The sequence below is a fragment of the Phyllobates terribilis genome, unplaced genomic scaffold (genome assembly GCF_046119375.1).
Source record: "Phyllobates terribilis strain yellow unplaced genomic scaffold, ASM4611937v1 Scaffold_12__6_contigs__length_324123572, whole genome shotgun sequence".
NCBI lineage: Eukaryota > Metazoa > Chordata > Amphibia > Anura > Dendrobatidae > Phyllobates > Phyllobates terribilis.
Window position 1 is genome coordinate 114,433,272 of NW_027362772.1, and position 25,626 is coordinate 114,458,897.

Here is a 25,626-nt window from a genome sequence, read left to right on the forward strand (position 1 = left end):
AATTCTAACAGTCTATTCAGTAGGACTATCAGCTGTGTATCCTCCAGACTTCTGCACAACACAACTGATGGTCTCAACCCCATTTATAAGGCAAGAAATCCCACTTATAAATCCTAACAGGGCACACCTGTGAAGTGAAAACCATTTCCGGTGACTACCTCTTGAAGCTCATCAAGAGAATGCCAAGAGTATGCAAAGCAATCATCAAAGCAAAAGGTGGCTACTTTGAAGAACCTAGAATATAAGACATATTTTCAGTTGTTTCACACTTTTTTGTTAAGTATATAATTCCACATGTGTTAATTCATAGTTTTGATGCCTTCAGTGTGAATGTACAATTTTCATAGTCATGAAAATACAGAAAAATCATTAAATGAGAAGGTGTGTCCAAACTTTTGGTCTGTACTGTATATACAAAAAATGTGAAAAAAACTGGCGCCAAAACAATGTGGCCATTAAGGCAGAAAAATACAATCAATAAAAAGGCATAAATTTGAGTATCCATCAACGTATATATGCATCGGGAATAAAATATTGCTAGCATGATTAAAAATTAATTAAAAACCAATATAGTTCAATGCAAAAAAATATAATAAATAACTTAAAAAATATATATATGTATAGTTCCTGAAGCGTGAATTGAACCTGTTGTATTGCGATCAACTGGATCATGTTTAGATCCTAATCATGGTACAACCCTCTAAGCCACGGGTGCTCATGCATATTGTGATTGATCTTGTTCTGATAGGAAGTAATAAACGGATATTAGAATATTAACAAAAAAGCAGTGGCGCTGGTAGGTGGTCAGTTGGGCTTGCAGCAAATTTGGAACAAGAGCCACTACTTGTCCAAAGGTATCAGTAACTGGTACCGGAAAGTGATTAAAATTAAGCAAATTCGCGCTTCCCTTTAGACCAAAATATGATTAGATAATATGCTAGCTCAATGCTAATTAGGTAGATATAATGGTATGTCGGTATAGATTAATAGATAAATAAATATATAAATAGATGAATAAATATGTAAAATATATAAAATAAAACAGCTGTCATTAAATTAGTGTAAAAACCCCAGAGAGAGTAAATGGACAGATGTCAAGTCACAATAAAAGTAATTTTATTTGGTATCGTTTAAAAAATAAGGGTGAAGGAATAAAATTAAATGGGGTCTTTGGCACAGTTAAAATTTCACAATGGGAGGACTGAGATAAAAATGGAATCCTGGTGGGATCCGCTGTTTGGATTTTTCGGGGTACACCGGGTAGAGGTTCTTCTGTAAAAGTAGAGAAGGAGATGGATGAGTATCTATGTGGGATACTATTAGTGTGAACTAGGGCTGGTAATAGTTACCTGTTGGTAGAATGATCTGGAGTAGATTCACAGGTGGCGGAGACGTCCCTGGTGTGACAGTGGGATCCGCTGTTTGGATGGGTTTTGCAAAAAGGTAGTAGTTCTGTTGGGAATAGAGGGAGGGGTGAGTGAATACTGTGGTGGAAGTGGTAATAGGGGTCTGGAATACTAAGGGTTACTTGATTATGATATGGTTTGGAATGGGCTCATAGGTGGCGGGTAGTACTCATGTATAGTGGTAGGAGGCTGGTGGGAATAAGATGGGATGGGTTATACAATGTACGGTCACTTGTGGTGATAGATAGGTGTATGTAAAGAAGTGGTGTACCTGTAATGATGTCGAGAGAATTAGCTGGATGTGAATATGGGGATTGGATAGACCAGCTGATATTAGAAGATATATCTAACTTATATGTACATACTAAACAAAATCTATATATTTTTTAAATTCTTCTTATAATAGAATATGTGATCGTATCTGCAACATGAATAATTTCTTTAGGAGTGTGTCCGTATTATCGGTGTAGTACTAGAAAATAGTCGTGCGCATTAATGTTCACTAGGTGGTATGATGAGCACTGAAAGTGTCTTTGGAATGGTGCAGACTACTTGTGAATCATTGGCACTTTCTTGCATCCACAACTTATGAAAATGTTAAAATGACGTTTCCTGGTGAATGCATTTGTCACGGTTGAAAGCAATACAAAAGTGCAAAAACGCATAAAAAATGCTACTTGTGAACATAGCCCAAGGTGTGGAGGAGTATTTTTGTTTTTGGTTATTTATTTTACCTTGTACACAAGTCTTTACCCTGGAAAGGAAGTTCCTTAACATATTTCACAGGAAAACAGTTTCAGTTTAATTTTTGAACATTTTATTGTGAGCCCGTAAAAGTGGCTTAATACCTCTGACCACATTGTTGACAGCAGTGACCTGGGGGTCAGAAATGCTTCCTTGGGCGATCCCCATGCTGTCCCCAAGTCATTTGAGCACTGTCACTATCGTTTTAGCCACTTTTTAGGCTTTCTACAGACTGCCCGGGGTGCCGCCGCAAAAATGCTCAGGTCTCCCATAGACTAACATTGGGCTCGGTGCTCGGGTCGAGCACCCGAGTATCACGGTGAGCTCGGCCCGAGCTTCGAGCACCCGAGCATTTTAGTGCTCGCTCAACACTAGTCCTGCTCTTTGTGTGTTTAAATTGTTAGCGGGTTTTTTCCCAAATTTTGGCAGCCCTTGCAGTCACAGCATGGGCATTACCACTATAGTAGACCCGCTCTTTTATAATAGGAACATTTTTTTTACTGGGACCCTCCTCTATGTCTCTTCAAAGGGGTATTGGGTTGCGTCCGAATTTTTGGCAGCCCTTGCAGTCACTGCATATGCAATAATAGTATAGGAGACCCACTCGTTAATAATGGGAACAAGAGCCGGCTGATGTCTCTCTAACAATAGCGAGGGCCGACTGCTGGCCTTTTAAGAATAGTAAGGGGCGCCTGATGGCCCTATATAAATAGGCTTTGGGACTTTCAGAGTCCCTCCATCATAAATGAAACAGGATATGTCTGATGATGGGTCACACACCACATTGCCAGATAAGGTTGTAAAATGTGAAAATTACATTTCCCGGTGAATGCAATGTGTCTTAAAAAATACCAAAAAAAACCCCCAAAAGACAGTTGGATCTTTCTTTAGTATAAAAAACAGAGTCACCAATGTAACCTCAATGTAATCACATTGTTCAGCTCCTGCACCTCCTCCTCCATCTCTGAAATGACCACATCAGTCATCAGCTGAAAGCACTGCAGCACTGCCTTGGCCAAGCGGCAACAGGCTGTGCTGAAGATATCATGCTTAAATCTTAGGTGACAAACCGCCCAGTGCTGCAGAGTTGTTGACAGCTGTAACACAGCAGCCTGATCTGTGGCTCTCACCGCTGAACATACAGCTAGGCATGGTTGTGTGTAACAACCTAGTGATGGAATAATGACAGCCGGAGTAGATGCAGTTTCCCTCTATGCCAGTCCTTTCACCGAGCTAAAGAATATGGCTGTGGTGAAATACAACTCCCACTGAGAAGCTGTTTCAGATTGAAAAACATTGGCCCCAGCACAGGATTTGATTCTGAGGGCTCACCTTTCTCCCCCACTCAAGAGCCCTATAGCAGCTGTAAAGTTAACGCTATCATGAACTCTCCTGATGTAGAAGCCAGGGCAAACCAGAGGATTCTCTGGTGGGACCGTCCAACCCTGCCGAGAAGCAGTCCTGGCTAAGAAAAGTGTGTGGGAAGGTTCCCGGACACTCTATGGCAGCTTTTTTACTGAGGTGGAAACCCACACAAACACGGAGAGAACATACAAAATCCTTGCAGATGTTGTTCTTGCTGGGATGTGAATCCAGGAGCCCAGTGCTGTGAGGCTTCAGTGCTAACCACTGATCCAATGTGCTGTTGTTCACCCTCTGATATCTAACAGGCTGGAGAAAATTGCACCTACTGCCACTCTTTCTTCAGCTCCTTAGTGAGAAACTGATGCATTTGGGCAGCTACTCAGTCTACCAAATAAAATTCCTGAGAAGGAAATTGGGGATGGCGTCGCTACTGGTACTGGGGGCATGCTAATACCATAGCGTCGTACCATAGTTTACTGGAAATATTCCAGGCTGGTAGGAGGCAAGCAGATTCCCACAGAAAAGTACCAGCAGTAATGTTCAGAGACCAGCGCTTGTAGAAGGCGGAAACAATACCAGGAGAAATAGTAGCGGCTGGGTACCGAATATGGACACCCGGCTGCCGCCGACATGAGGTTGTGAAAAGCTTCCGCCTCCACGAGCCTAAAAGGCCACATTTTAAGTGCAAGCAGATTTAGAGGACTTCCTGGAAGAAATGACTGGAGTAGATATGGTTTCCCAAGTCCTTTCACCAAGTTAAAGAATATGGCTGTGGTGAAATACAACTCTCAGCAAAAAACGCTGTGGACTGGCTCCGTACCATCTTTGGCCACATTGACTTGACCTCGTGTTTGTGGTTAGGTGGTCCTTCCCAGTAAGTGCACTGGCGAGGGCACGGGTAATGTCGTGGAACCCGTGCTTGTGGAAGGCAGAGACGATACCGGGATAAATAGTGGCGGCTGGGGACCGAGTATGGACACCCGGCCGCCGCCGGCATGAGGTTGTGAAAAGCTTCCGCATCCACAAGCCTAAAATAATAATCTTTATATAGCGCTAACATATTCTGCAGCACTTTACATACATGATTGTCGCTGTCCCCATCGGGGCTCACAATCTAGATTCCCTATCAGTATGTCTTTGGAGTGTGGGAGGAAACCCACACAAACACAGGGAGAAAACCCACACAAACACAGGGAGAACATACAAACTCCTTGCAGATGTTGTCCTTGGTGGGATTTGAACCGAAGACCCCAGCGCTGCAAGGCTGCAGTGCTAACCACTGCACCAACATGCCACCTGCACACATTCCTAATGCAAGCAGCTGTCAAAAATTTGGCAGTATAGTATTGCAGCCTGAGGGTGGGTGGGTGGCTGGCTGCATACTTGCACTTGCATTCCAAGGAATGGGGTAGGGACAACTGAATGCTGCACTGGGACAAGGACATGGACTGTGATTGTTGTAGGTCTGCAAAGACAGGTGCATGGCGGGAGGCATCTTCGCATGCGCCAAGGATCACTTATGATGGGCACACTTTTAGGCAGTGACCTGGGAGTCAGAGATGCTTCCAGAGGTCTTCTCCATGCTGTTTCAATGTCTTTTCAGCACTGTATGCATGTATCTGATGATGTGTCACACACCACATGGCCAGATAAGGTTGTAAAATGTTAAAATGACATATCCCAGTGAATGCATTTGTCTTGGTTGAAAGCAATGCAAAAGTGCAAAAACGCATCAAAAACGCTACATGTGAACATAGCCCAAGGTGTGGAGGAGTATTTTTGTTTTTGGTTATTTATTTTGCCTTATATACAAGTCATTACCCTGGAAAGGATGTTCCTTCACATATTTCCCAGGAAAATCTATTTTGGTTTTGTTTTTGTATGTTTTATTGTGAGTCCGTATAAGTGGCGTAATACCTCTGACAACGTTGTTGACAGCAGTGACCTGGGAGTCAGAAATGCTTCCAGGGGTCTTACCCATGCCGTTCCCATGTCATTTAAGCAATGTTCCCATCGATTTGGGCAATTTTTAGGCCCTCTGCAGACCGCCGGGGGGAGCCGCTTGAAAAATGCTCGAGTTTCCCATAGACTTACATTGGGCTCGTTGCTCGGGTCGAGCACCCGAGTATTCCAATGTGCTCAACCCGAGCATCGAGCACCAGAGCATTTAGTGTTCGCGTATCACTAGCGCCATTCACTACAGTGCTGGCCAAAAGTATTGGCACCCCTGCAATACTCTCAGATAATACTCAGTTTCTTCCTGAAAATGATTGCAATCACAAATTCTTTGGTATCATTCTCTTCATTTAATTTGCTTGCAAGGAAAAAACACAAAAGAGAATGAAGCAAAAATCAAATCATTGATCATTTCACACAAAACTCCAAAAAAGGGCCGGACAAAAGTATTGGCACCCTCAGCCTAATACTTGGTTGCACAACCTTTAGCCAAAATAACTGCGAACAACCGCTTCCCGTAACCATCAATGAGTTTCTTACAATGCTCTGCTGGAATTGTAGACCATTCTTCTTTGGCAAACTGCTCCAGGTCCCTGATATTTGAAAGGTGCCTTCTCCAAACTGCCATTTTGAGATCTCTCCACAGGTGTTCTATGGGATTCAGGTCTGGACTCATTGCTGGCCACCTTAGAAGTCTCCAGTGCTTTCTCTCAAACCATTTTATAGTGCTTTTGGAAGTGTGTTTTGGGTCATTGTCCTGCTGGAAGACCCATGACCTCTGAGGGAGACCCAGCTTTCCCACACTGGGCCCTACATTATGCTGCAAAATTTGTTTGTAGTCTTCAGACTTCATAATGCCATGCACACGGCCAAGCAGTCCAGTGCCAGAGGCAGCAAAGCAACCCCAAAACATCAGGGAACCTCCGCCATGTTTGACTGTAGGGACTGTGTTCTTTTCTTTGAATGCCTCTTTTTTTTTCCTGTACACTCTATGTTGATGCTTTTCCCCAAAAGTCTCATCTGACCAGAGAACATTTTTCCAAAACGTTTTAGGCTTTTCTCAGGTAAGTTTTGGCAAACTCCAGCCTGGCTTTTTTATGTCTCGGGGTAAGAAGTGGGGTCTTCCTGGGTATCCTACCATACAGTCCCTTTTCATTCAGACGCCGACGGATAGTACGGGTTGACACTGTTGTACCCTCGGACTGCAGGGCAGCTTGAACTTGTTTGGATGTTAGTCGAGGTTCTTTATCCACCATCCGCACAATCTTGCGTTGAAATCTCTCGTCAATTTTTATTTTCCGTCCACATCTAGGGAGGTTAGCCACAGTGCCATCGGCTTTAAACTGCTTGATGACACTGCGCACGGAAGACACAGGAACATTCAGGTCTTTGGAGATGGACTTGTAGCCTTGAGATTGCTCATGCTTCCTCACAATTTGGTTTCTCAAGTCCTCAGACAGTTCTTTGGTCTTCTTTCTTTTCTCCATGCTCAATGTGGTACACACAAGGACACAGGACAGAGGTTGAGTCAACTTTAATCCATGTTAACTGGCTGCAAGTGTGATTTAGTTATTGCCAACACCTGTTAGGTGCCACAGGTAAGTTACAGGTGCTGTTAATTACATGAATTAGAGAAGCATCACATGATTTTTCAAAGGGTGCCAATACTTTTGTCCACCCCCTTTTTTAGGTTTGGGGTGGAATTATATCCAATTTGGCTTTAGGACAATTCTTTTTGCGTTTTTTTCATTGAAGACAAATTAAATGAAGAGAAGAATACCAAAGAATTTGTGATTGCAATCATTTTCAGGAAGAAACTGAGTATTATCTGACAGAATTGCAGGGGTGCCAATATTTTTGGCCAGCACTGTATGTGGTAAAAGTGATAAGATAACTTTATTCTTCGAGTCAGAGCAATTACTACGATACCACATTTATATAATTTTTTATGTTTTGGAGGTTTCACACAATAAAAACTATTTCGTAGAAAAAATAATTGTTTTTGTATCACTCTATTCTGAGAGCTATAGCTTTTTTTTTTTTTGTGTTGATGAGGCTGTTGTGGTGGCTTTTTTTTTGCTGTACAAGATGCAGTTTTCAGCAATACGATTTTCAATTACATTTGTCTTTTTGACCGTGTTTTATTCTGCTTTTTGTTCAGAAGTATGATGAAAAAATCGTTTTTTGCCACTTTTTTATGTTGCTCACTGAAGGGGTTAACTAGTGGGATAGTTTTATAGGTCAGGTCGTTCCGGATGCGTTGATACCAAATATATGTATTTTATTTGTTTATTTTTGTTTTTACATAAATATATGTATCTATTGAATTCATATTTTTCTTTTTTTTTTGTTCTTTATTTTGTGATTTTTCTTTTTTACAATTTTTTCATTTATTTGTTTACTTTTTTTTAAACTTTTCCCAGGATGGTACATCAACTTTCCCTGCCCTGATTACTTATCTAATAATCTACAATGGTTTTGCATTGCTGGGCATTAGCTCAGTGCATCGCAGACTGGAAAGAGGTGTGCCAGCTTCTGATCTGAGGCAGGAACTTACAGTCCACCATACATGGGTGACCCCGCTGCCATCTTTCGGCTCGGTGTTACCATGGAGACGATCGGTACAATGAGATCGCAATTGCGTTGTGCCAATTAGAGCAGAGAGGGAGCTCTCTCCCTCTGCTGTGCTCCCTCCCTCTACTATTGACAGTTGCATCAGAGGAGTTAAATGCCCGCTATCAGTGCTAGTACCGATCTTGGCATTGACCCAGTGTGTCAGCTCTCCTATAGCTCTCATATAGCTTTTGAACTCAACGGAGCTCATAGTGAGCCGCCGTAATCGTCACACCGTACATGTACAGAGGCTAGCGGGAACGCACCTCCCGCAGCACCGTACAAGTACAGCGTATGTTGTGAACGGGATAATGATGAGAGAGGATTGCACTGTTATCTGGGACAATATTCTGTTTGATTCTTGATATATACTCAGCAGTGTGCCTTTTACCTTGTTCTTTCCTTGTCCTCCTGCCTAATTAGGTTTTGTGAAATGTGAATTCTATTCATCTTATCTGAGTCCAGGAAGAGAGGGAGGGCTTGGATTGTTAAAACAAAGGAAACTGGACTTCAGACAGACAGCATTTCCAGGGTTGGGACCAAAGGAAAGAGTAACTTCTGTTAAAACAGTCACAGGAACCAAAGGGATTAGAATTTAACTTTGGGACAGGACTTTACAAAGACCTTGCTTAGATTTTTCATTTTATTCTTCAGTTTAGTTTTACTATTTCCTATTGATTTTAGTCTTTGTGTACTTTTTTGGAGTCTTTTTTTTATATTTGTACTTAAAATGAATACTTAAATAGATCTGTATGACACGTTTAGTTGAGAAAACAAGAATTTTTATGAATCTAAGCCATGCATTCAGGAAGCAAGATTAAGATGAACAAGATTTACTGAGGTGATATTCTGCATTGAAGAGAGAAAAACTGCAGAAAAGCAGTTTGAACACCATACTTCCTACATCACATCCCTGGTAAATATATTTTGCATTGCCATAATTTTGTGTTTTCATCATTGTTCTGTATTTCATATTTGTAGCCTTGTACGATCATCATAGGTGGGGTTTCTCTAAAATTCTTAGTGACTTCATCATTTTTTTATCTGAAGTAGGCACAGCTACAATGTACCCACCAACTTATATTAAGTGCATCATTTGTTCAGCTGTTTGACTGCATTGTGTTTTTTAGAGTTTCATGTCAGTATAAGGTTGTTTGCAGAGAGAAAGAACATGATTTAATAATGCATAGCTCCAGAATAGTGAACTTTATGTTGTTTTCTACTATGCTTGTTATTCAGGTGCCTTGTTAATATATTACGTGATATCTTTCAACAGTATCTGTCAGGCAATGGAGGGAGTTGCAGTTTATGAAGTTCTTTCTACAGGATATGCATATTAGTTTCCTCTTTGTTTTTTTCTGCCACTTTGTTTCTGAAGCTACATCCTCAGTACAACTTCTATATATTTAGATAATACATTTAATTTACTTTTGACTGTAGATATTTGTGTTTTCCTGAAGTAAATTAGGTTTTTAACTGTGTACTATATACTGAGATGTGCACTATAGCCACTATTACACTGTTGACTATGTATAGACTATCTATCTATCTATCTATCTATCTATCTATCTATCGATCTAGTATCAGCATTGAGCCCCAAATTCTCCCTGCCTGTGGTTTGGGCAGCATGAATCAAGTGACATGTTCCCTTTAAACATATGGGTCCGATAAAGTGGGCTTAATATATAAGATTCCTTAAATATTTTGGTGCTTCTTGATTTGTTGACCATGAACAGTGTAATACATACCAGCCTGTGGTATAATTATGCAATAAGAATAAAGCAATTCAATTTATTGTTAGTCTCTGGCAAAGCAACATGTACCATACATTCATCTGAATTTAATTGGCACATTCATGAAGTTGCTTGAGCAGCAATTTTACTGTAGGACTACTATCAGATCAATAGGAAACTTGATTTTTTTTTCTACAGTTCTGAAAAGGTTGTACAATGTATCACGAAGAGAAGAAGGAAGGAAGTCCTAGATTCGGGAAACTTCATTTTCCTGTGGGCCTCTGGATTAATTCTCCAAAGAAACACTTTGCAAAGCTAGGCCGACGTTGGCCTAGTGTTGGCTCCATCAAGTAAGCACCCACATCATTTCCACCTGAATATGTTGTAGACTTTTCTTATTATAAGATATCTGTACATAGTAGAGATTTCCTAAAAGTGATAAGGTTACAAAATTATTTGTAAACAGGGTAATTCCCTACTGGACAATCCCTGATTAGTCAATTCAAGACCCCAATTTAAATAAAAATAATCGATACTCAGCTCCCACAACGGCACCCTTCCTGTGATGTTGGCACCACTATTCGTGGTGGGTGATATGAAATTGTTGTATCACGTGTCTGCTGCAGGCAATCAGATGCTGTTTGCCTGAAGCTTATCAATATGCCATAAGAGTGGATGTTTGCTTTTATGGAAAAGTAAAGGTTGCAGCCAAACAAATGCTGCTGATTGGCTGTAGCAGGCATGTGACACAGCAATATCACGTAACCCGCTGGGGAAGGCGATACCGACATTGCAGGAATGGTGCCGCTGTGGAGATCAGTATCAATTGTTCTTATTATAATTGAGATCATGTATTGATTAAGCAGGGTTTGTTCAGTAGTGGAAAATCCCATTAACCTCAGTCTCTTCTACAAAAAATTCATACTATATTTGCTCTTAACAAAGATAGTAAAAAATAATCACCACTGTAAATTTACTAATAAGTCATCATCAGGTATTGAGTTATTAATTCTGACACCAAGGGCATAATACTTGTAAACTGTCACTGGATCCTCTTTCAGACAATATTGCCATACATTTCCAGCTGCCTACACTCAGGTTATCACATTTAATATTTTTCACATTGCCAGTATCATAAATCAAGTATAATGTGATAAATAAATATCTTAAAAGAGAACTGCTACACTTTTTTTTGTTAATGGTTTTAATAAATCTCCCTCATAGAATTTATCAAAAGCAAGTACATAATAATTAAATTTTTTGTATAGCCACACTACAATTAGTGGTTATTTTTTACATGTTAATACTTCGTAACATAACATTGTGACTGTTAGATCCCACCACCTTCCCTCCATCCTGTGACATAGTCATATGGTAGATACTCAAATGAAAGAATGGAATGACAGGAAGTTGGAGGGGTGGGGACCTTGTGCTGTATCATTTCCGCAAGACCTTGAAACTGGGAACATCAGAGAAGGATTAAGAGAGTTTCTGGCAAGTAACAATTGACAAGCACACCTAGTATTGAGTAGAGAATTTAGTTAAAGTAGATTTATTTTCAACAGATTCATTTGAATATAATAAATAAACATTTTTTTTTAAGATTTATATCAATCAAGCCTTAAAGAGAAATGATAATTTGCAATTCTTAAAGTAAAATAAGTAAGAGTAAAAAAAATCAGCAAAATATACTTTAATTAGTATTGTAGTTTTGCTAAATTGATGTCAATATGTCCTTGACTATTTGGCTGTTTCAGTTGATATGTCTTTTTTTCCATCTGGTCCTCTATAAACACAAATATGTTTAAATATGGTTTGATAGGATAGTACATTGCAACTCCAGGTGCAGAGATAATAAAATGACAACGATCAGAGAGAACCTCCAAAGAATTTTCTAAACAAATAGCTAAGTGGAGAAGTATTTCAAGTCTTTAAACCCTTGAACTCTTCCCCATGCACATTAGGGAAGTTACTTGTGTTTCATATTAAGGGAAAGCTTGATGACAATTAATATTGATCCTATGGGACTAATCCAAATTTCCCTTGTTTTTGGATAACATACATAATTTTACAGTGATAAGGCCACTATCCCGACATGTATGCATTAAATGTCTTATGCTTTCAGATCTACTTCATCAGATACAACAAGTCGGGGTAATGAGACAGTAGAGTTACGTCAACCAACAAAGAATAAAAACAATCGTCACAAACGTCTGTCTAACATCTTTCACCGTGGTACAATACTTATGACTGGTAGTATCAGTGCTGGTAGTGCAGCAGGTCGTTGGGCCAGTGAAAAGAAACTATCAGAAATTATTGATTCAGTGCCAGAAGATTTGGTTGAGCTTTCCAGCCAGAAGAATTTGCCAGGCATTCTCAAAATATTTGGTGATGACATTTCCTCTGGCACCAATTACAAAAGTGTCCTAGCTACCCCTCGATCCATGGCACGGGAACTTGTCAAAGAGGCTCTGGAAAGATATGCTGTGTCAGATTCAGACACAGAAGCCTTTGTTCTTTGTGATGTGGTAGGGCGTTTTGTAGGGCATGACGGTGAATGGAAGATGGAATACCTGCGCATTGTAGGGGATCATGAACGACCTCTTGTCTTACAAGAAATGTGGAAACCTAAAGCTGGATTCTCTCGGCGGTTTGAAATCAAGAGAAAACAGGAGGTTGAGAAGATGACAACAGCAGAAGATAATGAGACCTCAGGTGGGCATGGTGTGTAAAAGTTTCATATATATTTGAGATGTAAAGATTATTGAATTTTATCTATTTATCTCTTGCAGTAAATTAAAATCATCAATTGCCAATTCTAAATTAATATTATTATGAAATATTATAACAGCCCACAGTTCAAAAACATTACAAGCTTTGCAACCCTAATAATTTAATTCAGTCCCATTTCCTTCCTAATCAGTTGCCCTTCATAAGCATCATGTATTGATGGCAGCTGATCATAAGGTAATGTTTGGTTATCCAGCAGTATATTTTATGCTGATAATTAGAGATGAGCAAATTGATTGAAAATGAAGCAATTTTGCAATGAATTTTGAAAAAATTTGACAAAAACAGTGAATTTGAATACTTCAATATTCAAGATTCCCCATGTTACAAATAGCTTAAAGGGGTTGTTTCATGAACAAAGTACATTTTAATCAATAGATCTAGGAATAAAAAGTTGCACATTTGGACGTATTAAGAAAAAACATTCCTGTGCTGAGATAATCTTTAAATGTTTCCCTGGTATGTACTGTCTTATTTGTGTGTTTGTTGCAGTGAAGCTCCAATTCTTGCTCAGTGCATACCAAAGCTCCTGGCCAGAAGCATAAGCCATTTTTGATTAAAGAGAATACAGACAACACAGAAGGCAGTTGCAGCTGCTGCTTTCTGAGGTAACACATTTCCCTGTCTGAGGTAAACCTTTTTTTATGACAAGAAAGAGTGTTTTGTCTCTAGTCCTCTGAGCTCATCATAAATTAAATCATTGATGTGAGGATTCAGCGGTTGCTGGAACTCATCTGAAACCAAGTTGATTGATGATGAGATCACAGAAATGAAGACTCTGCAGATACACTCACTCCTATTATAAAATATAGGAATGTGTTACCTTAGGCAGGGAAATGTGTTAACACCTATAGGAAAGGGTAGTAACTAGTGTTGAGCGAGCATGCTGACACTGCTCGTTACTCGCCCGAGCATCACGCTACTTGGGATGTTCGGCGAGCACCGAGCATTTCCGGGTTACTCGGGCGGGAGCGTAGGGTCTCTAAAGCCTGCCAAAACAAACAAACAGTCCTTCTCAGGACAAATATCCATCCCAGATATCAGGCAGGCAGGCAGGCTGTATAGGAGACGCAGTGGTTATACCAGCAAACGCTGCATTACAGTCCTGTGTGCTCCTGTTGGTCAAATTGCTAGACTTATCACCCTGGTCTCAGGGGCCAGGAAAAATTAATTTTTTTTTTCATCTAAATCCTGTATTTTTTTTTTCCTCAGTCAGACTGTACAAATACGTGGCTTATTAACTTTTTGGAATCCCCCCCCTCCCCCCCAAAAAAAATTGAGCGTGTCTATGACTGTTTAGATACCAATATATCTGTTTAAAAGAGTCTGGTGTAGCCTAGAAAAATAGAACTGTGGTTTTGCAGTTCCACGGGTCAAATCTCTGAATTATCCTGTTTTTGGCATTTTTTGCTGTAAAAAAACCTGTAATAATGTCTCCCTGATTGTTCAGACACCAATATATCTGTTTAAAAAAGTCTGGTGTACGCCACATAACTATAACTGTGGTTTTGCAGTTCCACGGGTCAAATCTCTGTATTATCCTGCTTTTGCCATTTTTTCCCTTAAAAAAAAACAGTAATAGTGTCTCCCTGACTGTTCAGAAACCAATATATCTGATTAGAAGAGTGTAGTGTAGGCCAGAAAAATAGAAATTTGGTTTTGCAGTTCCACGGGTCAAATCTCTGTATTATCCTATTTTTGGCATTTTTTTGCATTAAAAAAAACTGTAATAGTGTCTCTCTGACTGGTCAGACACCAATATATCTGATTAAAAGAGTCTGGTGTAGGTCAGAAAAATAGAACTGTGGTTTTGCAGTTCCACGGGTCAAATCTCTGTATTATCCTATTTTTGGCATTTTTTGCCGTAAAGAAAAACAGTAATAGTGTCTCCCTGACTGATCAGACACCAATATATCTGTTTAAAAGAGTCTGGTGTAGGCCAGAAAAGTAGAACTGTGGTTTTGCAGTTCCACGGGTCAAATCTCTGTACTATCCTGCTTTTGGCATTTTTTGACGTAAAAAAAACAGTAATAGTGTCTCCCTGACTGATCAGACACCAATATATCTGTTTAAAAGAATCTGGTGTAGGCAAGAAAAATAGAACTGTAGTTTTGCAGTTCCACGGGTCAAATCTCTGAACTATCCTGTTTTTGGCATTTTTTGCCTTAAAAAAAACAGTAATAGTGTCTCCCTGACTAATCAGACACCAATATATCTGTTTAATAGAGTCTGGTGTAGGCCAGTAACATAGAACTGTGGTTTTGCAGTTCCACTGGTCAAATCTCTGTAATATCCTGCTTTTGGCATCTTTTGCCATAAAAAAAAACAGTAATAGTGTCTCCCTGACTGTTCAGACACCAATATATCTGTTTAAAAGAGTCTGGTGTACGCCATATAACTATAACTGTAGTTTTGCAGTTCCACAGGTCAAATCTCTGTATTATCCTGCTTTTGGCATTTTTTTGCCGTAAAAAAAAACTGTAATAGTGTTTCCCTGACTGGTCAGACACCAATATATCTGTTTAAAAGAGTCTGGTGTACGCCATATAACTATAACTGTAGTTTTGCAGTTCCACAGGTCAAATCTCTGTATTATCCTGCTTTTGGCATTTTTTTGCCATAAAAAAAACAGTAATAGTGTCTCCCTGACTGTTCAGACACCAATATATCTGTTTAAAAAAGTCTGATGTAGGCCAGAAAAATAGAACTGTGGTTTTGCAGTTCCACGGGTCAAATCTCTGAATCATCCTGTTTTTGGCATTTTTTGCCGTAAAAAAAATCTGTAATAGTGTCTCCCTGATTGGTCAGACACCAATATATCTGTTTAAAAGAGTCTTATGCAGGCCAGAAAAATAGAACTGTGGTTTTGCAGTTCCACCGGTCAAATCTCTGTATTATCCTGCTTTTGGCATTTTTTGCCATAAAAAAAATCAGTAATAGTGTCTCCCTGACTGGTCAGACACCAATATATCTGTTTAAATAATTCTGGTGTATGCCACATAACTATAACTGTGGTTTTGCAGTTCCACTGGTCAAATCTCTGTATTATCCTGTTTTTGGCATTTTTTGCCGTAAAAAAAACAGTAATAGTGTCTCCCTGACTGGTCAGACACCAATATATCTGTTTATAAGAGTCTGGTGTAGGTCAGAAAAAAAGAACTGTGGTTTTGCAGTTCCACGGTTCAAATCTCTGTATTATCCTGCTTTTGGCAGCTTTTTCCCGTAAAAAAAAAACGGTAGTAGTGTCTCCCTGACTGGTCAGACACCAATATATCTGTTTAAATGATTCTGGTGTACGCCACATAACTATGACTGTGGTTTAGCAGTTTCACGGGTCAAATCTCTGTATTATCCTGTTTTTGGCATTTTTTGCAGTAAAAAAACAGTAATAGTGTCTCCCTGACTTGTCAGACACCAATATATCTGTTTAAAAGAGTCTGATGTAGGTCAGAAAAATAGAACTGAGGTTTTGCAGTTCCATGGGTCAAATCTCTGAATTATCCTGTTTTTGGCATTTTTTGACTTAAAAAAAATCTGTAATAGTGTCTCCCTGACTGGTCAGACACCAATATATCTGTTTAAAAGAGTCTGGTGTACGCCATATAACTATAACTGTGGTTTTGCAGTTCCATGGGTCAAATCTCTGTATTATCCTGCTTTTGGCATTTTTTGCTGTAAAAAAAACAGTAATAGTGTGTCCCTGACTGTTCAGACACCAATATATCTGTTTAAAAGAGTCTGATGTAGGCCAGAAAAATAGAACTGTGGTTTTGCAGTTCCACGGGTCAAATCTCTGAATTATCCTGTTTTTGGCATTTTTTGCTGTAAAATAAATCTGAAATAGTGTCTCCCTGACTGGTCAGACACAAATATATTTGTTTAAAAGAGTCTTGTGCAGGCCAGAAAAATAGAACTGTGGTTTTTCAGTTCCACCGGTCAAATCTCTGTATTATCCTGCTTTTGGCATTTTTTGCCGTAAAAAAAATCAGAAATAGTGTCTCCCTGACACTTCAGACACCAATATATCTGTTTAAATAATTCTGGTGTATGCCACATAACTATAACTGTGGTTTTGCCGTTCCACGGGTCAAATCTCTGTATTATCCTGTTTTTGGCATTTTTTGCCATTAAAAAAAACCTGTAATAGTGTCTCCCTTACTTGTCAGACACCAATATATCTGTTTAAAAGAGTCTGGTGTAGGTCAGAAAAAAAGAACTGTGGTTTTGCAGTTCCACGGTTCAAATCTCTGTATTATTCTGCTTTTGGCAGTTTTTGCCGTAAAAAAAATCTGTAATAGTGTCTCCCTGACTGGTCAGACACCAATATATCTGTTTAAACGATTCTGGTGTACGCCACATAACTATAACTGTGGTTTTGCAGTTCCACAGGTCAAATCTCTGTATTATCCTGTTTTTGGCATTTTTTGCCTTAAAAAAACAGTAATAGTGTCTCCCTGACTTGTCAGACACCAATATATCTGTTTAAAAGAGTCTCGTGTAGGCCAGAAAAATAGAACTGTGGTTTTGCAGTTCCACGGGCCAAATCTCTGTATTATCCTGCTTTTGGCATTTTTTGCCGTAGAAAAAAACAGTAATAGTGTCTCCCTGACTTTTCAGACAACAATATATCTGTTTAAAAGAGTCTGGTGTATGCCACATAACTATAACTGTTGTTTTGCAGTTCTACGGGTCAAATCTGTGAATTATCCTGTTTTTGGCATTTTTTGCCATAAAAAAAACAGTAATAGTGTTTCCCTAAGTGGTCAGACACCAATATATCTGTTTTAAAGAGTCTGGTGCATGCCACATAACTATAACTGTTGTTTTGCAGTTCCACGGGTCAAATCTCTGAATTATCCTGTTTTTGGCATTTGTTGACGTAAAAAAACAGTAATAGTGTCTTCCTGACTTGTCAGACACCAATATATCTGTTTAAAAGAGTCTCGTGTAGGCCAGAAAAATAGAACTGTGGTTTTGCTGTTCCACGGGCCAAATCTCTGTATTATCCTGCTTTTGGCATTTTTTGCCGTACAAAAAACAGTAATAGTGTCTCCCTGACTGTTCAGACACCAATATATCTGTTTAAAAGAGTCTGATGTAGGCCAGAAAAATAGAACTGTGGTTTTGCAGTTCCACGGGTCAAATCTCTGAATTATCCTGTTTTTGGCATTTTTTGACGTAAAAAAAAATCTGTAGTAGTGTCTCCCTGACTGCTCAGACACCAATATATCTGTTTATAAGAGTCTTGTGTAGGCCAGAAAAATAGAACTGTGGTTTTGCAGTTCCAACGGTCAAATCTCTGTATTATCCTGCTTTTGCCATTTTTTGCCATAAAAAAACAGTAATAGTGTCTCCCTGACTGGTCAGACACCAATATATCTGTTTAAAAGAGTCTCGTGTAGGCCAGAAAAATAGAACTGTGGTTTTGCAGTTCCAAGGGCCAAATCTCTGTATTATCCTGCTTTTGGCATTTTTTGCCATAAAAAAAACAGTAATAGTGTCTCCCTGACTGTTCAGACACCAATATATCTGTTTAAAAGAGTCTGATGTAGGCCAGAAAAATAGAACTGTGGTTTTGCAGTTCCACGGGTCAAATCTCTGAATGATCCTGTTTTTGGCATTTTTTGACGTAAAAAAAAATCTATAATAGTGTCTCCCTGACTGGTCAAACATCAATATATCTGTTTAAAAGAGTCTTGTGTAGGCCAGAAAAATAGAACTGTGGTTTTGCAGTTCCAACGGTCAAATCTCTGTATTATCCTGCTTTTGGCATTTTTTCCGTAAAAAAAACGGTAATAGTGTCTCCCTGACTGGTCAGACACCAATATATCTGTTTAAATAATTCTGGTGTATGCCACATAACTATAACTGTGGTTTTGCAGTTCCACGGGTCAAATCTCTGTATTATCCTGTTTTTGGCATTTTTTGCCTTAAAAAAAACTGTAATAGTGTCTCCCTGACTGGTCAGAGACCAATATATCTGTTTAAAAGAATCTGGTGTAGGTCAGAAAAAAAGAACTGTGGTTTTGCAGTTCTACGGGTCAAATCTTTGTATTATCCTGCTTTTGGCAGTTTTTGCCATAAAAAACCCAGTAGTAGTGTCTCCCTGACTGGTCAGACACCAATATATCTGTTTAAAAGATTCTGATGTACCCCACATAACTATAAATGTGGTTTTGCAGCTCCATGGGTCAAATCTCTGTATTATCCTGATTTTGGCATTTTTTGCCATAAAAAAAACAGTAATAGTGTCTCCCTGACTGGTCAGACACCAATATATCTGTTTAAAAGAGTCTCGTGTAGGCCAGAAAAATAGAACTGTGGTTTTGCAGTTCCACGGGTCAAATCTCTGTATTATCCTGCTTTTGGCATTTTTTGCCGTAAAAGAAAACAGTAATAGTGTCTCCCTGACTGTTCAGATACCAATATATCTGTTTAAAAGAGTCTGATGTAGGCCAGAAAAATAGAACTGTGGCTTTTGCAATTCCATGGGTCAAATCTCTGAATTATCCTGTTTTTGTCATTTTTTGCCGTAAAAAAAATCTGTAATAGTGTCTCCCTGACTGGTCAGACACCAATATATCTGTTTAAAAGAGTCTTGTGTAGGCCAGAAAAATAGAACTGTGGTTTTGCAGTTCCACCGGTCAAATCTCTGTATTATCCTTTTTTTGGCATTTTTTGCCATAAAAAAACTGTAATAGTGTCTCCCTGACTGGTCAGACACCAATATATCTGTTTAAAAGAGTCTGGTGTATGTCAGAAAAAAAGAACTGTGGTTTTGTAGTTCCACGTGTCAAATCTCTGTATTATCCTGCTTTTGCCAGTTTTTGCCATAAAAAAAAAAACAGTAGTAGTGTCTCCCTGACTGGTCAGACAAAAATATATCTGTTTAAAATATTCTGGTGTACGCCTCATAACTATAACTGTGGTTTTGCAGTTCCACAGGTCAAATCTCTGTATTATCCTGCTTTTGGCATTTTTTCCGTAAAAAAAAAACAGAAATAGTGTCTCCCTGACTGGTCAGACACCAAGATATCTGTTTGAAAGAGTCTGGTATACGCCACATTACTATAACTGTGGTTTTGCAGTTCCACGGGTCAAATCTCTGTTATATCCAGTTTTTGGCATTTTTTTGCCACAAAAAAAAACTGTAATAGTGTCTCCCTGACTGGTCAGACACAAACATATATGTTTAAAAGAGTCTGGGGTAGGCCAGAAAATAGAACTGTGGTTTTGCAGTTCCACGGGTCAAACCTCTGTATTATCCTATTTTTGGCATTTTTTTGCATTAAAAAACACTGCAATAGTGTCTCTCTGACTGGTCAGACCCAATATATCTGATTAAAAGAGTCTGGTGTAGGTCAGAAAAATAGAACTGTGGTTTTGCAGTTCCACGGGTCAAATCTCTGTATTATCCTATTTTTGGCATTTTTTGCCGTAAAGAAAAACAGTAATAGTGTCTCCCTGACTGGTCAGACACCAATATATCTGTTTAAAAGAATCTGGTGTAGGCAAGAAAAATAGAACTGTAGTTTTGCAGTTCCACAGGTCAAATCTCTGAATTATCCTGTTTTTGGCATTTTTTGCCGTAAAAAAAACAGTAATAGTGTCTCCCTGAATAATCAGACACCAATATATCTGTTTAATAGAGTCTGGTGTAGGTTAGTAAAATAGAACTGTGGTTTTGCAGTTCCACGGGTCAAATCTCTGTATTATCCTGCTTTTGGCATTTTTTGCCATAAAAAAAAACAGTAATAGTGTCTCCCTGACTGTTCAGACACCAATATATCTGTTTAATAGAGTCTGATGTAGGCCAGAAAAATAGAACTGTGGTTTTGCAGTTTTACAGGTCAAATATCTGTATTATCCTGCTTTTGACATTTTTTGCCGTAAAAAAACCCTGTAATAGTGTTTCCCTGACTGGTCAGACACCAATATATCTGTTTAAATAATTCTGGTGTATGCCACATAACTATAACTGTGGTTTTGCAGTTCCACTGGTCAAATCTCTGTATTATCCTGTTTTTGGCATTTTTTGCCGTAAAAAAAACCTGTAATAGTGTCTCCCTGACTTGTCAGACACCAATATATCTGTTTAAAAGAGTCTCGTGTAGGCCAGAAAAATAGAACTGTGGTTTTGCAGTTCCACGGGTCAAATCTCTGTATTATCCTGCTTTTGGCATTTTTTGCCATAAAAAAAACAGTAATAGTGTCTCCCTGACTGTTCAGACACCAATATATCTGTTTAAAAGAGTCTGATGTAGGCCAGAAAAATAGAACTGTGGTTTTGCAGTTCCACGGGTCAAATCTCTGAATGATCCTGTTTTTGGCATTTTTCGACGTAAAAAAAATCTGTAGTAGTGTCTCACTGACTGGTCAGACATCAATATATCTGTTTAAAAGAGTCTTGTGTAGGCCAGAAAAATAGAACTGTGGTTTTGCAGTTCCACGGGTCAAATCTCTGAATGATCCTGTTTTTGGCATTTTTTGACGTAAAAAAAATCTGTAATAGTGTCTCCCTGACTGGTGAAACATCAATATATCTGTTTAAAAGAGTCTTGTGTAGGCCAGAAAAATAGAACTGTGGTTTTGCAGTTCCAACGGTCAAATCTCTGTATTATCCTGCTTTTGGCATTTTTTCCGTAAAAAAAACAGTAATAGTGTCTCCCTGACTGGTCAGACACCAATATATCTGTTTAAATAATTCTGGTGTATGCCACATAACTATAACTGTGGTTTTGCAGTTCCACGGGTCAAATCTCTGTATTATCCTGTTTTTGGCATTTTTTGCCATAAAAAAAACTGTAATAGTGTCTCCCTGACTGGTCAGACACCAATATATCTGTTTAAAAGAATCTGGTGTAGGTCAGAAGAAAAGAACTGTGGTTTTGCAGTTCCACGGGTCAAATCTCTGTATTATCCTGCTTTTGGCAGTTTTTGCCATAAAAAACCCAGTAGTAGTGCCTCCCTGACTGGTCAGACACCAATATATCTGTTTAAAAGATTCTGATGTACCCCACATAACTATAAATGTGGTTTTGCAGCTCCATGGGTCAAATCTCTGTATTATCCTGCTTTTGGCATTTTTTGCCATAAAAAAAACAGTAATAGTGTCTCCCTGACTGGTCAGACACCAATATATCTGTTTAAAAGAGTCTCGTGTAGGCCAGAAAAATAGAACTGTGGTTTTGCAGTTCCACGGGTCAAATCTCTGAATGATCCTGTTTTTGGCATTTTTTGACGTAAAAAAAATCTGTAATAGTGTCTCACTGACTGGTCAGACATCAATATATCTGTTTAAAAGAGTCTTGTGTAGGCCAGAAAAATAGAACTGTGGTTTTGCAGTTCCAACGGTCAAATCTCTGTATTATCCTGCTTTTGGCATTTTTTCCGTAAAAAAACGGTAATAGTGTCTACCTGACTGGTCAGACACCAATATATCTGTTTAAATAATTCTGGTGTATGCCACATAACTATAACTGTGGTTTTGCAGTTCCACGGGTCAAATCTCTGTATTATCCTGTTTTTGGCATTTTTTGCCGTAAAAAAAACTAATAGTGTCTCCCTGACTGGTCAGACACCAATATATCTGTTTAAAAGAATCTGGTGTAGGTCAGAAAAAAAGAACTGTGGTTTTGCAGTTCCACGGGTCAAATCTCTGTATTATCCTGCTTTTGGCAGTTTTTGCCATAAAAAAAACCCAGTAGTAGTGTCTCCCTGACTGGTCAGACACCAATATATCTGTTTAAAAGATTCTGATGTACCCCACATAACTATAACTGTGGTTTTGCAGCTCCATGGGTCAAATCTCTGTATTATCCTGCTTTTGGCATTTTTTGCCATAAAAAAAACAGTAATAGTGTCTCCTTGACTGGTCAGACACCAATATATCTGTTTAAAAGAGTCTCGTGTAGGCCAGAAAAATAGAACTGTGGTTTTGCAGTTCCACGGGTCAAATCTCTGTTTTATCCTGCTTTTGGCATTTTTTGCCATAAAAGAAAACAGTAATAGTGTCTCCCTGACTGTTCAGACACCAATATATCTGTTTAAAAGAGTCTGATGTAGGCCAGAAAAATAGAACTGTGGCTTTGCAATTCCATGGGTCAAATCTCTGAATTATCCTGTTTTTGTCATTTTTTGCCGTAAAAAAAATCTGTAATAGTGTCTCCCTGACTGGTCAGACACCAATATATCTGTTTAAAAGAGTCTTGTGTAGGCCAGAAAAATAGAACTGTGGTTTTGCAGTTCCACCGGTCAAATCTCTGTATTATCCTTTTTTTGGCATTTTTTGCCATAAAAAAACTGTAATAGTGTCTCCCTGACTGATCAGACACCAATATATCTGTTTAAAAGAGTCTGGTGTATGTCAGAAAAAAAGAACTGAGGTTTTGTAGTTCCACGTGTCAAATCTCTGTATTATCCTGCTTTTGCCAGTTTTTGCCATAAAAAAAAAACAGTAGTAGTGTCTCCCTGACTGGTGAGACACCAATATAGCTGTTTAAAATATTCTGGTGTACGCCTCATAACTATAACTGTGGTTTTGCAGTTCCACAGGTCCAATCTCTGTATTATCCTGCTTTTGGCATTTTTTCCGTAAAAAAAAAAACAGAAATAGTGTATCCCTGACTGTTCAGACACCAAGATATCTGTTTGAAAGAGTCTGGTATACGCCACATTACTATAACTGTGGTTTTGCAGTTCCACGGGTCAAATCTCTGTTTTATCCTGTTTTTGGCATTTTTTTGCCATAAAAAAAAACTGTAATAGTGTCTCCCTGACTGGTCAGACACAAATATATATGTTTAAAAGAGTCTGGGGTAGGCCAGAAAATAGAACTGTGGTTTTGCAGTTCCATGGGTCAAATCTCTGTATTATCCTGCTTTCGGCATTTTTTGCCATAAAAAAACCTGTAATAGTGTCTCCCTGACTGGTCAGACACCAATATATCTGTTTAAAAGAGTCTTGTGGAGGCCAGAAAAATAGAACTGTGGTTTTGCAGTTCCACGGGTCAAACCTCTGTATTATCCTATTTTTGGCATTTTTTTGCATTAAAAAAAAACTGCAATAGTGTCTCTCTGACTGGTCAGACCCAATATATCTGATTAAAAGAGTCTGGTGTAGGTCAGAAAAATAGAACTGTGGTTTTGCAGTTCCACGGGTCAAATCTCTGTATTATCCTATTTTTGGCATTTTTTGCCGTAAAGAAAAACAGTAATAGTGTCTCCCTGACTGGTCAGACACCAATATATCTGTTTAAAAGAGTCTGGTGTAGGCCAGAAAAATAGAACTGTGGTTTTGCAGTTCCACGGGTCAAATCTCTGTATTATCCTGCTTTTGGCATTTTTTGCCATAAAAAAAACAGTAATAGTGTCTCCCTGACTGGTCAGACACCAATATATCTGTTTAAAAGAATCTGGTGTAGGCAAGAAAAATAGAACTGTAGTTTTGCAGTTCCACGGGTCAAATCTCTGAATTATCCTGTTTTTGGCATTTTTTGCCGTAAAAAAAACAGTAATAGTGTCTCCCTGACTAATCAGACACCAATATATCTGTTTAATAGAGTCTGGTGTAGGTTAGTAAAATAGAACTGTGGTTTTGCAGTTCCACGGGTCAAATCTCTGTATTATCCTGCTTTTGGCATTTTTTGCCATAAAAAAAAACAGTAATAGTGTCTCCCTGACTGTTCAGACACCAATATATCTGTTTAATAGAGTCTGATGTAGGCCAGAAAAATAGAACTGTGGTTTTGCAGTTTTACAGGTCAAATATCTGTATTATCCTGCTTTTGACATTTTTTGCCGTAAAAAAAACCTGTAATAGTGTTTCCCTGACTGGTCAGACACCAATATATCTGTTTAAATAATTCTGGTGTATGCCACATAACTATAACTGTGGTTTTGCAGTTCCACGGGTCAAATCTCTGTATTATCCTGTTTTTGGCATTTTTTGCCTTAAAAAAAACTGTAATAGTGTCTCCCTGACTGGTCAGAGACCAATATATCTGTTTAAAAGAATCTGGTGTAGGTCAGAAAAAAAGAACTGTGGTTTTGCAGTTCTACGGGTCAAATCTCTGTATTATCCTGCTTTTGGCAGTTTTTGCCATAAAAAACCCAGTAGTAGTGTCTCCCTGACTGGTCAGACACCAATATATCTGTTTAAAAGATTCTGATGTACCCCACATAACTATAAATGTGGTTTTGCAGCTCCATGGGTCAAATCTCTGTATTATCCTGATTTTGGCATTTTTTGCCATAAAAAAAACAGTAATAGTGTCTCCCTGACTGGTCAGACACCAATATATCTGTTTAAAAGAGTCTCGTGTAGGCCAGAAAAATAGAACTGTGGTTTTGCAGTTCCACGGGTCAAATCTCTGTATTATCCTGCTTTTGGCATTTTTTGCCGTAAAAGAAAACAGTAATAGTGTCTCCCTGACTGTTCAGATACCAATATATCTGTTTAAAAGAGTCTGATGTAGGCCAGAAAAATAGAACTGTGGCTTTTGCAATTCCATGGGTCAAATCTCTGAATTATCCTGTTTTTGTCATTTTTTGCCGTAAAAAAAATCTGTAATAGTGTCTCCCTGACTGGTCAGACACCAATATATCTGTTTAAAAGAGTCTTGTGTAGGCCAGAAAAATAGAACTGTGGTTTTGCAGTTCCACCGGTCAAATCTCTGTATTATCCTTTTTTTGGCATTTTTTGCCATAAAAAAACTGTAATAGTGTCTCCCTGACTGGTCAGACACCAATATATCTGTTTAAAAGAGTCTGGTGTATGTCAGAAAAAAAGAACTGTGGTTTTGTAGTTCCACGTGTCAAATCTCTGTATTATCCTGCTTTTGCCAGTTTTTGCCATAAAAAAAAAACAGTAGTAGTGTCTCCCTGACTGGTCAGACAAAAATATATCTGTTTAAAATATTCTGGTGTACGCCTCATAACTATAACTGTGGTTTTGCAGTTCCACAGGTCAAATCTCTGTATTATCCTGCTTTTGGCATTTTTTCCGTAAAAAAAAAACAG

The 25,626-nt window shown here is 38.7% G+C and overlaps 1 protein-coding gene across 3 annotated transcripts in view; it reads left to right on the forward strand.

The window, feature by feature from the left end:
• The first annotated feature begins 8,455 nt into the window (after positions 1-8,455).
• Positions 8,456-25,626, forward strand: part of RASIP1 (Ras interacting protein 1) — a 543,508-nt gene continuing 526,337 nt past the window's right edge. For 2 of the 3 annotated variants that reach the window (XM_073656239.1, XM_073656240.1), the window contains exons 1-3: positions 8,456-9,000; positions 10,016-10,167; positions 11,943-12,541. In XM_073656239.1, coding sequence (XP_073512340.1) covers positions 10,034-10,167; positions 11,943-12,541 — 733 coding nt within the window. In that variant the 5' untranslated portion in view covers positions 8,456-9,000; positions 10,016-10,033. The remainder of the gene's footprint in view (positions 9,001-10,015; positions 10,168-11,942; positions 12,542-25,626) is intronic. The other variant, XM_073656241.1, reaches the window with a different exon arrangement.